We start from the raw sequence: 15,835 nt of genomic DNA on the forward strand, positions 1-15,835 counted from the left end.
TTCGGAGCTTTATCAGTTTTTCGGTACTATAAACCATGAATAAAGTTTACATAAACGCTTATGCTTTTACTAATTTATTGAAAACAGAAATTTTTTTATATTTATCGCTGTTTTATTGCATTCATATAACCACACATGAATGACCCTTTTGAATAAAATCCGGAAATATAGCAATGGTGATAAAATAATTAGTTAATATAATTTTTCGCGCGAAACTTCAAGTTAAATTTAAATAATTAGAATATTTATTTTTCGTTAATCGATTCATTTAAACATAAGTCTATACATTACTGCATTGTGTATACAAAGATATATATATAGTATATAAAATTAATACTTTTGACTTTATCGAAATACAGAATTAGTATTTGTTTAATAAATTTAACTTGATGAGCATTTAATATATTAATATACCTTTTCAATACTTTCAAACAGAAGGGTTAAACACTGTAATCAAATGACAATGGCATGAGTATTGGTAATCGGAGATGACATTTAGAAAAATACATTATCAATAACTTAGAAAATGAATCGCAGTTTAGAATCATACCCTAGTTTGTCAAAATTAGGACTACATGCCAGATTAATCATTGGACCTGGTCCACACATAAGGATAATTGTATCGGAAGATGGAGGAAAGGAATGTTCCTGTATCATATTGGCATTAATATGACCAGTACTGTACGCCCAATCTTTATCAGGATTACTAAGTGTGTACCATACTGTAAACTGATCACAGTGTTCTTTGGCAGCATTATCCAATTCATTTCTTAATAATATATCTTTCTCTGTACGATTTGCATAAATTAAATTCATGTGTGTATTATCCTCAGGGTGATCTAATACATGGCGAATAATTCGCAGTATTGGAGTAATTCCTGAACCACCAGCTATCATTACCATCTTCTTCACATGGTGATGTATTATTGGTTCCTTTCTAAAGTTCTTTATTTTAATGTTTCCACAGCCTTCATACACCAAGCGACCAGCAGGTCCCCGAAAATCTAAAGTGTCTCCAATTTTAAGATTATTCAGGTACTGAGACATTTTACCTCCTTGAGGAAACTTTGGATCGGTATTTTTAAAATACACCTGGAAATTTATATGAATTCATAGTTAAAGGATGGCTATTCCTTAATTATTTACAAAACTATTTATTATCATATGTATTATACATACCTTTACTATTATATCGACAAAACCATGATCATTGTCACTTGAAACAGGCGAATAGGCACGTGTTACAAGTTCTCCAATATGTGCCGAAACATATACATGCTGACCAGGTGGCAATCCCAGTACATGATTTGGTGATGGCAGGGCAAATCGAAATCGTCGAGTATCATGGCTTACAATCTCTTTTTCTAATAATGGCAATGTATATTTAACTGTTGGATCCAGCAATGTCAAAGGAGTTTTATTTTTGCTCCTTTCTTTTGTGACACTGTTATAAATTTTGAGTGCTACACTAACACTGGCAATAGCTCCCAATGCAACGACAATGCATAAAACCTAAAAAATCAAGTTTGGTACATAAAAGAAAACCTGTAGATTATTTGTGTACACTTATAATAAGAATATCATTACAAAAACACATTAAACAGCTTATGTCATATAACAGTACCACTTGTTTTGCTCAGTCATTTGCATTTACAATATAATACCATTTTTCTTGTGTCTCATATAAAAGAATAAAATTGCTTGACATACCATTAGCTAATATTTCAGGCTTCCTGTATATTATTACAGTTTATGTCAAGGCACAATAATTACAGTAATGACTACATAAACTACATCCTTGTATAAAAATGCACTTTCCAACAATCACGCAATACGATTAATAAGAACTTCAAAGTAATGTTTTGATAAAATAAATAAATTCCGAACTCAAAATAACAAGTGACACGGTAGTTAGATTTGAAAAAGCGGAAATGATGATAAATGACGGCGCCAGAAGTAAGAAACGTCATTCAAAAAATGTCTGATAACAAATAATCAACAATGTGTTGTATCATTGACTACAAACAATTAAAGAATAACTACATAATTTGTATGAAAATTATTTTGTAAAAATAACACAAACCCCCCACGTATCCTTCGGTGAGACAAACATCTTCGGCAAAACTTCTGAGGCAGCACAAAACCAATATTCGTAAGCAGTCAGTTTCTTTACCCTGAAGTATCAAGTAACAGGATATATTATCGCCACTTAGAAAATCTCAAATAAATTCACAAGTAAAAACAAAAGGTAAAGACGTAACGTTCCTCCTGACAGTTCAGGCGCTACTACCAACTACTACAGGATTGCATAATACGTCAGAGACTTTAGTCACATTAAAAATAAAAGTACGTGAGACTAGTCCTAATAAAATTCTTAAAGTACAAGTATGTAGTACAATAATGTATTCAACATGGTGAAACATTTATGAAAATGGTCATAACTTGCATTTTTCTCAAATCTGAAAAAAGTTGTATTCATGATTTTTCTTTTGGCATATACAATACCTTTCGTTTTTACTAAATCCTTTCTCATTAATCGCACAATACTTGTAAGCGTTCTTTCAATTATTTTCAAATGGCTTCTTCGTATCAAATCGACTTGGGTATCCTCTAACAATCAATGTTACCTATATTACAAATTTTTTTATGAAATTAACTAGGAGAGGAAGCACTACTTGCTCTGTAAAAATAATTTTGCAGTATTTTTCAAGCCTACTTCTTTATATCCACTATACGTAATGCATCTGAAAGAGAATTGGTATCAGTACTAATGAAAAATGTAACATTTCTTTTTTCATATAGTTATATCATTATCCAAAGAAATACGATACGCCAAATACTCTTAAATGTTTCCTGTTATAGCTGCTAAAGAAAACAGTGATAGGATTCGATTTTACTTGAGCAGGATATAGGTATTCTTTTTCCCTACAGACACTTTTGGTTTAAAACAAGATGGATTTCAAATAACAGATGGCGACACTATACCAACGACATATTCCAGTAGTATCGACATTATCAGATTGCGCAATCATTCGTTTACCAAACAAAGTGATAGATGCCGTTACATACAGAGGTTCATAATTTTTCTAAAATAACTCACACGTTTCAATTGCTTTATTACTGTTTACTAAAGTCTGCCAGTCTAAAAAAAGAAAAGATATGAATATACAGAATAACTGATTCCTACATGTGACACACTGATAAATAACAAGCATATCAGATAATAAATATTTTACTCTGCGTAATAACAAACGGTAAATAAGACAAGACGAGGTACTGGTTAATTTTCAAGTATTTCTTGTACATTTAACACTAAACGTACCATCAAGCGGTCATTTGACCGTTTAAAAAGCCAAAAATACATTTCTAAAAAATTGTTGGTAGGTTTAGTGTTAAACGTAGTATTGAAACGTCTGTTTCATGGTATGGCGCCATGTATGAACGATCGTTGTATAAATAAGGGTGCGAAATAAATCGATCATTCCATTATTATATGCCGAGCGTTTCATAAATACAGCCGAAATATAATCCTGCTCCTTCGAAACGATCCGTCTGATCAATAAACCATTCTATTCTTCCCCTCTACAAAAGAAACAATCTGAAGGTGACTATGGGATTGTGTAACCGAGAAAAGCATTCATCTATTAATTACTTTTATCCAGCTGCAGAATGGAGCGTTTACAGCACGACGTAATCAGCGGCTGCTTCGTGCGAAAGAGGAAACGTTATGTGCCGTGGGAATGCAAAGGTACCATTCGGTACCATGCGAGTGGATGACGTCAGTGGTAGCAGTAATTTTTTGTTTAAAAAAAGCGACAGTATGAAAAAAAAGGACGAAACACCGTAGAAGTTTATCGAGAAAAATAATCAGGTGTTTTATTTCATTGGCGATGCTTTCCTTTACTTTTATTGCAAAAGAATTTTTCTTCGTTGCAACTTAACCTCAACGCCGGTAAGAAATAATCACGAGTTCCAAATGCGTATTAATAGTAATGTAAACTTACGATCAATATACATGTATAGAATCAAATTCTTTCGAAATATCTCTGAATATATAATAAAATGTACATAAGATAAGCGGAAAGTCCCAACTCAACATAAGACTCTTTAGAAACTCAATAACATCCTGAATAAGTGTCCTTGAGGAAGCTGCAAGACGAAACAAATAAATCCATCGCAGCAGTGATTTACAACTATTTGCATAGAGTAAAGACAGGGTCGCATCGCAAAGTATTACAATAAAATAAAATAAACTTAACGAGGTCCATACACCAATAGCGAAGAGATTGGATATAAAATTAGCAAGGGTGAGTCAAAAATCTTCTCTCGTTAATATAGCAGCGTAATAAGACGTTTAAAAAAAATCCCATGATTCTCAATTCCAGCAGGGAAGAATCTGTACACCGCTGAATAAATCCTTTCTCCAAGAATATGCCCCGAAGCTACAGACATAACGATACGTTCGATCCCTCTAAGGCATAAGACTTATTGAGATTGCCAAAAAGGATGCAAGGTGATCCTTACCAAAGTTAATTCAGCTAAGAAGCTAGTCTCTACATACATACATACATCCATATATATTCACAATAGGATAGCTGGATCCGCGCAGCTCGTTCTGTTGCGTGAGTCGAGAGTCGTGACCTTGTGGCATTTGGTACCTGTCCGTGCCAGCCAGCCGAGCAACCTTCCAGAGAGCCAATCAGCAGCCAACGAATGAGGATAATTCAGCCAATGAGAACGCAGCATTGTAGAACGTCGACCAATCAGCTACCAGTTGTCAATTGTTCTAGGAGCATACCGAGTGAAATAGCAATGTACCATCACTTCTCGAAGAACGCGTACTTCACAACTACTACTTGCCCTTCTCGACGATGCCCATCCTGCGCCTTTCGCGTTCCGATACATTATGTATTTTCTCGCTAAACCGTCATTAGCCTCTACAAATGCCATCCAGTTGATACGACCTTTACCATTGTCCGTACTAACAACGAGGACGAAAACATTCCAAGTTACTTTCGTTGCCTTTGAGGAATACGTTGGTAGAGGAATATTCCGAGCAGACCCAACTGCACCATGTGGAGTTAACCTAGATATTTTAGATCGAATCAACTTCGTACGTTTGTGGAAAGAGTGAAATTTGTATATTGGAAATGTTAAGAATCACGTAACGTTTTTTATACCTGAAATTAAGAGACAATCATTATCGTATAATATCGGCTGCTGGGTGGACATCCTGACAGGAAAATTTTTTTGTAATTTTATTATTTCATCACAGCCAACATTTCACATCTCTCATTATCATACTTTTTCATGTTTATCGTATCGATTGTGTTACATATAATTTTTGTATGAATGACTTTTATTTGTCGTTCGGAAAAACCACTGCATTTGTAACGCAAGGCGAAACAATCGCGTGCGCTCTTTCGTGAAGTGCCTGACACCTCGCGATTAGGCGCTGCTTAACGGCTGTAAGAAATATTACTGATAGGTGTAAGGAAGTTATATTTATATTTCCCACGATCGATTTGTTACGGGGCAACTTATTTTATTACTATCTCGCATACTTTCCTACTTGTGACTTACGTTTGTCGCTAGTGATACAATTATTTTCTGAGGTTAAACAGTGACAAATTTTAACGAGACACGAAACCGACTTTGTGAATTGCGAATGATTTGCGCTTTCGTGAAAGTTTTCATAGAAACGAATTCGATGCAGTTTTTAGAGGAAGCCGCAAGAGCGTAAATTTGCGACAACGATCAGCTTGATTTTACTGTCACGGATGTATAAATAATCATAGATTTTTATGACGACCTTTCAATCGTCATGATCGTTATATATAAGCTTTATTCCCATGTTGGATATCGTTTATGGATAAACAGGTTTTTTCCTGGAATCATTGATTGGTCAGATTTTGGAAAATTCCATGCATGAAAAATCGCTTTCGATGTGATTTGATATTTGTATGTATATACATAGACATTTTTTAGTTTTGCTACAAGTAACAGCTACTGACATATGGTATGATTTATGTATACTGTATCGATTTATAGGACGAAGTCATACAAATTTGGCCATGAACTTAGAATCAGCTATAGAGAAGAGAATTTTATACTGGGTTTTACTTGAAAATGACGTAGTACTATAGCTATACTGTCTAGTTCGTTCAGTTTCGACCTTGATGTGTTTTCATGGTATGATTTAGCATATCGTCAACAGGTAACTACTTCTGACAATGATACTGATATTGGTTGCATCACGATCCTCTGAAATTGTTAGAGTCCACGATAAATAACCTGGTACAGAGTTACGCTTATTGAGATTAGTGAGGTTAATGAGGAGTCTGACTACGCTGCAACGTGTCATTGAATGAGATGCTTAATTGCAGTCTTGCTCGGAATGGAAAATAAAGGACGTCAGGAGAGCGAGAGGGTGAGAGGGGGGCGGAGGGGGAGAGAGAGAGAGAGAGAGAGTTGTCGCAACAACGAAGAAAAGTTTTTAAGGTGTTTTGTCGCTCGATTTCTTGTTCCTTGGCTTTGTGCAAGGTGTAAATAATGGCGGCCTGTCGTGCCCGCAACACGTAAGCAAGATAAAAGCCCATTGCCTTACTCTTTTGTAAAAGTAAAGTATCCCCATGTATTAATATACATATATTTGTATCGTCACATTTTAGCCGATAGAAAAGGTACGGTAGTTATCGAAATTAACGGTACGTGTCATTACAACGGTCGGTAGTCCAGGTAACGTTGTACGAATTTTTGATAGTTCGTCTCCAGGATAGCTGGATGACTCAGTCTAGGAATAATGGTGTACAAGAAGGAAAGCATCTTCAGGTAAAAAAGAAACACCTGCCGACCAAGGGAGAGTCTCATTGAGATTTAAAGGCGATAGAAAAGGATAAGTGAAGAATGGAAAAGTGAGTCTCGAGATGAGGGTTCTATCACGTTCTGTTTGCATTTGTTTGGGGTACTTCATTTATGGCATTCTGTCAATAGACCACAGATAGGGAGGAACGAGCTATGTACGTCACATGAAAAATAATGTAGAGACCTATACGTACCATTATTTGCAACCCCGACCTGTGTATCAATTATGGTACATGGAGTCTGCGTCAATCTCTACACGTCACCACCAGACAAATCCGACAAGGATTGATGACAGGTCACGTTAGAAATTTTCGGCCATTGCCATTCAGCAGTATGTATATCTTCTTCATTTATGTGTTGGCATCAGTTAGGATAAGCTTCCTTTACAAGCGGCCACCAGTATATATATCAGTGCACAATGATTTTGTTTTTATCACAATCACACGTGACTTCCTGTAATTCAAACTGTATATTGTTTTCTGATGAAATAAAGAGGAAATACATTTTGCACCGGTAAATTAGCGTAAAGTGTTCTCCCGTGTATGGTTGTCCCAGGTGGTACCATCCTAACCTTCGGAATTATATTTAAATTCATATACTGATTGGTGAGGAATGCTACTGTATCATAGCAATAAGAGTAAGGTAAAAGATTGATAACGAATGTAAATATTGGATGAAGTGTCAATCGCTTCCGTAAGACTAAAATTAAAAACTGTACTAATATAATGAAGAGCCCTGGAGGAATTGTGAGGACCGAGTGAACCAGCTCCTGGCAAATGCAACATCGGATACACGACAGGTCGCTGACGATCGTGTACGGAGGAATCCGATTGGTCGTAGCAACTGGCGCTGAGCCGTCACCGGCCAATCCGCCATGTTGAGCTGTGAGATCCAAGTGGCAGTCGCTTGCTGACCGCGACCGGGTAAACGTCGCCCGCACGAGCCATGAACTGACTCTGACGCCAGTTCGTGAACCGTTCACGCTTTTTTACGTTTTTCCGTTTATTCTTCTCTACGTCCGGCGACGAGCCGTGTCTTACGGAGCACAAGCTCCTCGCGGATTAAAGGCTGACGAGTGGCTCTTAATTTTTTTTAAATTTTTGAATTAACAAATATAAACCAATAAAACAAGTGTGTCGTGCCTGGTGGTAGTGCGTGCTAGTGAGTGATCACCACGGGGGTGTGCGATGGCGGTGGCTGCGGAGCCGTGGCGGAAAAGTGGCTGCCACTTCCGGAGAACGCGGCTTCTCGCAGCAGCCCTCGTCCTATTTGCTCAGGTCGCGGTGATCGGGTCTTCCAGACGATCCGGTGGTATGTTTATTATCTATTATCAAGAAATTATTTACAGTTTGATTAGAAATACGACCGAAAAACTTGTACGAGTAATTTCGAATGGCGTAAACTGTGCCGCTTATGAAACGATGTTCTTTAGAACATTCCGGATGGTAAATTCAGCTGTGGAATTTTTCATATTTGTCAATTCTGTGTAGACGACTCTTTGAAAACGGCTAGGTAAGGTGGTAGTAGTAGCAGCGAAGGGGCGTAGCGAGTAAAAAGGCCGCCAGGTAGATGTTTGAGGATTCTAAAGCAGGTCGTAAACCTGTCATCGTGAATCTGTAGAGTGAAATGTATAAACAGTGCCGTATTATGTTTTATTTCAATTTTTTCTTTATCACTGTCAAGCAGTGTAACAACTGAAAATTAGACGGGACGTCGTATCGCATGACCCATTGACTTGGTCATTGAAAGTTCACGAATGCTTTGAAGGAAATGGCGCTTGAGTCTTTGCAAGAGAAAAAAAAAAGGTAGTCGGCACCGAACACGATTATAACAATGAAGGAAGTGAGAGCATGAAAACGTGCTCGTGGATATTACACCTAGGTATATGAGTTACGGCAACATTGAATCTGGAGTCTTCTGTTTAGCCGTACCAACCGTCGAAAATAAACCGTGTCTTGCAGCAACACGGAAACTCGCCTTGTTTTTAATACCAACAGGTTCTCAAAGTTTTGTGGCAAAAAAATCTTGCAGTTTTTCTTATTATTGATCTTTTTTGGTTTCCCCGCGGTATTTCTTTCTCCTTTTCAACAAGTTGCTACAGAAATGAAAGCAGGACTGTACAATGAAGCATCCGTAGAGACGTCTCACACGATCCAAATAGAAAATCCGTAAAGAGTCTGTCTGAAGTTTTTTTTGTCAAGTTTTTGTCATTCAATCTATTTATTCAGCACGGTATAATAAGTATGGCGGGTAATTCGTTCGTTTCAAAATACGATCGTTTGAGACCATCGAACTCGCTGATACGCAGGATTATCGATTGCTAATACACAATTGAAATTTAATATCTCGGGTTTCATTTTTTTTTCTCTTCGCTCCTTCTGTCCGGAGAATTCAACGTATTTTTTTTCTGTCTCTCTCACCCGGTACTCGGGTCTGTAAAAGTATCCTATACGGCTAATATAACCACGTATGATACACGTATGTACTCGTATTTGGACATCCGAGGAATTGATCGATGCACTCGCCGGTATAAAATGTTGAAAAACTTTGGCGGCACCAAGTGTACGATTAAGTCACGTGACTTCAGGCGTAGTTTCCGCTGACTTTGGCATTGCGATCAAGTTCAACGGTGGCATTAACTCGGCGTGGCGAAGCGTGGTACGACAAGGCCAAGTCAGAACACGATTAAAAAAAGGGAAGGAAATAAAGCAGAATAAAAACAAAAAACCATCGCGACTGATAAGCGGTTCATACATGACAAGACATTATCACATATGAGAATTGAAATGTTTTTACGTACGATGATAGCATTCGTATACATATGGACGTGACGAGATCAGTCTCACTTTGAAGTGCCAACTCCTTATTTCTTACTACGTAGATGAGTCCCCTCGATGATAGAATTGACGTCGGCAGCTCTGCTTCGTAATAATATTATGATGCCCGCATCCGCAGTATATAATGTATTTTATTTCTTCATTATTTATCTCCCTTCACTTATTTCACCTAAGTACAGTCAGTCAACTTGTCAGATGCGAAATGGACATTTTCTGTTTTGACTTCCTCAGCGGGCAACTCCGCTCAGTCTATCTACGCAGACCACTGGGTCCTTCTTAAGATCCTAATCGCTTTACACGAATGCTACACTCGAAGCGGACGAAACCGGTTTTTCACCTGGTTTCTCAAATCGGCCCGCTCCTTCATCCTCACGATATCAAACCGGCAATACGTAGGACCGTAACGAGCTGCTGAGAGAATACGAGTTCATGAACGTTAAAGTTTTTCGGAAAAAATTCCCTGACCTCGTAGTCATTATACGCGGATGGATTTCGATCGAACGTAAATCGCTCTTTGTAACGTGACCGTGAAAGCTTGACGGGATAGAACCGGTTCCGGTTCTCTTTGGGATCCAGGACTCTTTGAAATCGATGCACCCATTATTATTGATGCTGTCTACGAATATACCTGTATAATATACGAGCATATATATACATATATGTAGAACTACCCATTGAAAGCGTTGTAAAAAAATTTTCTTTTCATTCAATTTAAAAATGGACTACCTGCGCTCCAAGATGGAATTTCGGATCGTTTCTCAATTCTTTTTTACCAATTACTGTCTGTAGGATTCGTCCTATTTCGACCTAACCTCATTTTAACCTCGACTAACCTCGTACTATCTCGTCACTAGGACTAACGGTAATTTGTACCCACAGATATTTTACCAATGCCCAACAAGGAACAGACCCATAAAGTACGTCGGACCTGAAGTTCTGTGTTCAATATTATTCAAGTACGACACGAACAGTATACGTGTGAAAAATTGTTTCGTAACCTATAAAAGATGTCGCTATTTTTCCGACACAAAGGATGTTCCAGTTATCGAAGAATATTATTCATTAAAATTACCATGTGAGTCAGGCAGTATTTGCACTTGTAGCAATATATACAGACACTCGATAATTCATTTACGGCCATTATTGCTGCTCATTTTTTTTCATGTCAATTAATCGACACGAAACAATACCGTCCGCCTCGACCGGTCGATTCTGTTGTATCGTTATCCTCAATTGTCACCGACGTGCCCATAATGAATTCTTCCGCCTGTATTATTTCTCTTATCCTCTTTTCTCGTCCTCGAGCCTTTTTCTCGCGTCTCGAAGAAACTCCGTAATGCATATCTTACTCGTGCTCGTTGTACGAATTCACGCACGCTTGATATGGTTTTCTAGCCGTGACCATTTTCTATCGAATCGACATTGAATATATTCAGGCAGTATGTTTTATCTCGTTCACAGACGCATATCACAGATATTATCCTTCCTCGAAGAAATTAACGTACGTTAAATGAAACACGTAGTCGCTTCGGTATTCGCGGGTGACAACGTGTACAGCTTTGAATTTGAAAATCGTTTATCGCGCATGCGCACTCGCGACGCCCCATTAACGTGCCAAGCACGCGCGGCCTCACGTCGTCGAAAGTTTACTGTGCGTTTCGCGTATCACGTTTAATCGGAAACTCCGTGTTATATGTGTATGCAGGTAGATGCTTTTGTTTTTCAATTATTCTGCTATTCATACCGTGCTATCGGGCTAGACTGAATTACGGAAAATAGCGAAATTGTTTATTTCTAATCTCATTCCGACAAACGGTAGGATGTTATCGATATTATGTGTATACAGGAGTCGCGTGAATCTTTGTAGTTTTCACGGACGACGTGCAGGATCGTGGAAAAAAAAAGTGGAACGGATTACAGATAATGCTATGACCTTTCTCGTTGGAAACTGTTCCGCAATGTGAAGTCTTTGCTGGTAGATCGATCATGAAGAACGAGTTTCCTGTTGCGCTTTCTCAATTAGGTAGAAAATTTCGGGTCGACAACGATGCCAGTCTCTTTCTTTTTGTCTACACTAGTAGTCAGCGACAAGGATAGTCTCTGTGCTCGAAAGGACTTTGAAGCGAGAACTTGTCATCGTGCATTGTTTCACTGACTACGAAGTGACCGATCAATTTTACTGGATCATCATTCCTACGCACTATATCAGAAGTGGTGAGTGATCTTCGCATAACCTTGAATACCTATCAGTGAATAATTATTTTGATCACTATTGATTATAACCTTAAAAAAAGGATACGTCCACAAGTTCTACACCTATTCCATTCGCTGCTAACATTCTTCTTGTATTTGTCCAAAGAGAAAGAACGTTTCCAGTGTTTCCGGTTTTCCTTTCCCTTTTTCATCACCGTGCAAACTCTGCCAACTCGTCAACTGGAGAGATCGCAGGGTACAGTCTGGTTTCCGGTGTCTGAACGAATTCATCGACGTACGTCGAAGACTGAGCTCGTCAGGATGAGAGAAAGAGAAAAAGACCTGGACTAGGTCCTTCAAGACCAAGAGAAACACGAGGAGGATCTCAGTACGCCCAGACGCGGTATTATTGTACAGTATGCTAGAAGTGGAATGAGTGGAAGGAGTTTACCACGTCGCGAAGACCTCTTTGAGATAGCGAGAGAGGTTCGCCTGGCAGGTAAAGTCAGTAGGCGGGCTGAGGTTCATTCACCTCAGGCTAGCGGGCGGCCGGATAGCGGGACCCTGGTTCCAATGGTCCCGGTCCGATCGTACCGCCCTGTATACGACGTCGACTGCTGCTACACGACACTTCTAGTTCTTCTATAGGCACATCCCGTGCCCCTCGAGACTTGTTTTTGTTCCAAAAGAGGTTAGAAAATGCCTTTATAAATTCGATTACTTCACCCGATCTCGTCCATAATGTACTACAGGCTGTATCGATTAAGAAAAAAAATAACTGGGGTGTGGCAAGTAACACGATGATAAAGTTCAACCTGATGTTGAAATTACTCTAGTGAAAAATCATCGATCCTTACATCCTTGGTACAGACTTCTACTTCAGGTATACCATTACTTAGCTATGTTGAATTATAATTGAGTTGCACGCTGTACTTGAAACTACCTGTATACAGTATTCAGGTACGTTAATACCAATTCTGAAGGATCGTAATTCTTCTAGACCTTTATTCAAGAATTGGAATTCGTATTAGACGTGGTTTCTGTGTCAAGCTGAGAAGTCATCGGTGTTATTTTCTGTTCACCCTGTATATCATGTGGGATGACAATTCACCTCAGTAGACACCGAGAGTCAGAGAGAGAGGAAGAAAATGAGACAGATGGAGAGAAAGAGCGAGAGAGAGAGAGAGAGCTCGACCATGACGCGACCTGTACACCATGTAGGTTGATAACTCTCAGCTCGTACCCGGTACTGTTTGCTACGTATGCATATGAGTACATACTTGCCTCTAACGTATGTACACTCTATGCACAAATGACACAAAGACGCGTGACAATTACAGTCAGACTTGATGGGGCTGTAAGACGATCGATGAAAAAGAAGAAAAAAAATTGTTAATTTTATTCATAACAGTACAATGTATTATACCAAGCCTAGTGATAAGGCGCGGATGTAATTAATGAAGAACCGTTAGGTCTAATCACTGTCGACCGACGTAGGCTCGGTTAGAGTGTCGCTTTGATTTCTCTAATAACGCGTATAATGAACCCTTTTGTAATTACCTATAACGAGGTCTTATGAACCTAACGAGTTTTAATTGTTCATTTCGTAGAGGCGGTGTATGTCACACAAAGTTTTGGGCTTGTTTATGCTTAATGTAGACCCTGAATTTCGCATAGCTGTAATTAGAGGACGTGCTTCTCATCGTTACGATTTGTGCATGCTGATAATCATAAGATTTAATCATTGCGCTTGGTATATATTGTCCTTAGGAAATTTTACTGAATTGCTCTCATTGATCGTTGCACGTTGTATGGATTGATTTTATTTATTTCCATAGAGGGGATTCCCTTCAATATCAAGGTTACGTCTCCTTATCTAATCTTGCCGGTCCAGGTTGATATTTTATCACTGGAATTCATCTCGTGGGAAGACGCGTGCAAGTACGCGTAACGTTTGCGTTTAGACGAGTCCCATAGACTGTCTGAGGCATATGTTTTCCATTTTGCACGACAGGAGGCAGCACTCGTGACTCTCATGGGTGAAAGTTTAAGTTTCCCACGAAAGCCCCACCTTCGCGGTGAGCGCGATTTTCTTTGTTTAACGAATCGCACTGTGCTGCGTTCACGTTATGCAAGAGTCTTTGGTCCTGGACAAGGCGGATCTTCAAGTTGGGAATTTATACCTGAGCTCCGCGCATGCGCACTCGACTAACCGTTATAGAATGGAATTTTTCTTTTTTTATTTGAATTTAGAACTCACGTGCTTTGCTGATTCGGAGTATTATTATATCTATATATTATTCGAGATATAGTCATGACGTTGGCTTTTAATATGTGAACCAAGTGGACTTGTGCACAAGTTCAGTCGATCTGCTTTTACTGATTGATCCAGTTTAGCGTGTATATGCTAACACTGATAGCTCATATATACTATATATATAGTATTCCAATGTGAACTATTAATAGATATTTTTTATTACTATTTAATACTTGAATGCGGTTGCGGGTCATTAACTTTTATTTTAATGGAACACCAGTAGTAAAACGTCCATATGGTAGAAAGCCTAGAGATTGCGGGAGTAGTTCGTCGAGTAAATATTGAAATACTTATTCTTAAACAATGTATTTACATTGTCGGCCGTTAAAATTAATATTTTTATCGAAATAATTTTTGGCTAACACTTAGAAGACGTTACGTCACGCGTTCTATACGCGATGAGACTGAAATTTGAGATTAATTTTAAAACTCATAAAATTATAGTTTTAAATTTGGAATTTTCCAAAAAAAAAAAAATTTGATTTAAAAAAAAACGTACAATCGTCTCCTTTGGGGAATTCAAATCTATTCTGTACTCTCGTGAACAGATTTTAGGCTTTTGGTAAAGGTCCAAAAAAGAACCCAAACTCAAGTTACGGATTCACAGAAAGAAATTCGAGACTCAACGTTCGTAGATACGCGTCAACACTGTATACTTGAATACCCAGAGTATTCCTACTGTGACATAATTTATTTTATCATCCGATCCTACTGACTCTCTGAGCTAGCACCGAGACCACTCGAGCACCGTAACTGGAAAAAGGAGTTCACGCCAAGAAGGACAGCTCGAGGCTTCGGTGAAGTCTCTCTGAGAATGGCGTATGCATTAATTAGCCCCAACTAATTGGGTTTGTCTAACGAAAGACCAGCAGACACGGTCCCTTGTCACACGTTGACATTCCACAATTCCATTTCTGCGCACTGTCAGCTGAATCGACCATGGTTTGCGCAATTCGTCCCCAAAGGTATACCTAACACTTAAAGATTCACAGCCGTTAACTGCCCAGCTACTAATCCAGTTCGACGTAAAATAAATTAATTTTCTTTAGTTTTACATAAAGTCGTCAACCATCTTGGACGAAGAGTTTGCGCAAGTCGTTACTTCCATAACTCAACGAAGGAGGCTAACCTTAAGTGTGCAAATCATTAGAGAGTTTCGTATGACTCGGTACCCCTTAGACGATTGGAAGAGAATAAGAAATAGGATCTCACAAGAGGGACAAAGAAACTCCTGCAAGACGCAAGGACCTCATGGATAATTAAGAATTTCCTATAAACACATCCATTAACTTACTTGGAAACGACCTTCGGTCTCATTAGGGCTAGGTCAGGTATAATAATACAAATTGACTTTCCATGTATAAACGAGTCACCAGGAAGACAATGCCAGACAGGAAACCGAAGTCAGGCAATCGGGTTCTCTTGCTACTAGTGGGAATTGTTAGGCTTGGGTAAATCATAAATGTTTTCCAGAGGAAGTATTATTGCTTTAGGGAAAGGTCCTAGAATTATCAGAGGTCTGTATTGCTTGATTTAACATTGATAGGCACGTGTGTTATATGTATATATATATATATATATATATATATATATATATATATATATATATATATATACACACACA

At 38.4% G+C, this 15,835-nt stretch overlaps 2 protein-coding genes and 1 long non-coding RNA gene across 19 annotated transcripts in view; 2 read left to right on the forward strand and 1 right to left on the reverse strand.

Moving 5' to 3' along the window:
• Positions 1-58: 58 nt before the first annotated feature.
• LOC107267748 (NADH-cytochrome b5 reductase 2-like) lies at positions 59-7,673 on the reverse strand. Of its 17 annotated transcripts, none has more exons than XM_025085147.1 (6): positions 7,583-7,673; positions 7,059-7,317; positions 4,586-5,086; positions 2,084-2,174; positions 1,180-1,512; positions 59-1,092 (listed from the first exon to the last, which is right to left on the reverse strand). In XM_025085147.1, the coding sequence occupies exons 3-6, from the start codon at positions 4,744-4,746 to the stop codon at positions 520-522; spliced, it is 1,158 nt and encodes a 385-aa protein (XP_024940915.1). In that variant the 5' UTR covers positions 4,747-5,086; positions 7,059-7,317; positions 7,583-7,673; the 3' UTR covers positions 59-519. The 17 variants fall into 17 exon arrangements, with proteins under 17 accessions (XP_024940915.1, XP_024940913.1, XP_024940912.1 ...); XM_025085145.1 differs by having other exon boundaries at positions 4,586-6,264; XM_025085144.1 differs by having other exon boundaries at positions 7,376-7,620.
• LOC112494375 lies at positions 2,013-3,585 on the forward strand. The gene is made up of 3 exons (XR_003059743.1): positions 2,013-2,152; positions 2,932-3,073; positions 3,385-3,585. It is a non-coding gene; the product is annotated as an uncharacterized LOC112494375 (long non-coding RNA).
• A 111-nt stretch (positions 7,674-7,784) lies between the features above and the next one.
• Positions 7,785-15,835, forward strand: part of LOC107267742 (low-density lipoprotein receptor-related protein 2) — a 35,056-nt gene continuing 27,005 nt past the window's right edge. The window contains exon 1 of the mRNA XM_015739766.2: positions 7,785-8,175. Coding sequence (XP_015595252.1) covers positions 8,052-8,175 — 124 coding nt within the window. The 5' untranslated portion in view covers positions 7,785-8,051. The remainder of the gene's footprint in view (positions 8,176-15,835) is intronic.

Source organism: Cephus cinctus, unplaced genomic scaffold, assembly GCF_000341935.2.
Source record: "Cephus cinctus unplaced genomic scaffold, Ccin1 Ccin1_scaffold0457, whole genome shotgun sequence".
In the NCBI taxonomy this organism is placed as follows: Eukaryota; Metazoa; Arthropoda; class Insecta; order Hymenoptera; family Cephidae; genus Cephus; species Cephus cinctus.

Excerpts from the sequence above, each read along its gene's own strand:
- LOC107267748 (XM_025085147.1), bottom strand. The coding sequence starts at position 4,746 with ATGCTGCGTTCTCATTGGCTGAATTATCCTCATTCGTTGGCTGCTGAT. Across the intron at positions 1,513-2,083 it reads CACCGAAGGATACGTGGGGG|GTTTTATGCATTGTCGTTGC; the intron begins GTTTGTGTTATT and ends TTGATTTTTTAG. Across the intron at positions 1,093-1,179 it reads TTGTCGATATAATAGTAAAG|GTGTATTTTAAAAATACCGA; the intron begins GTATGTATAATA and ends ATAAATTTCCAG.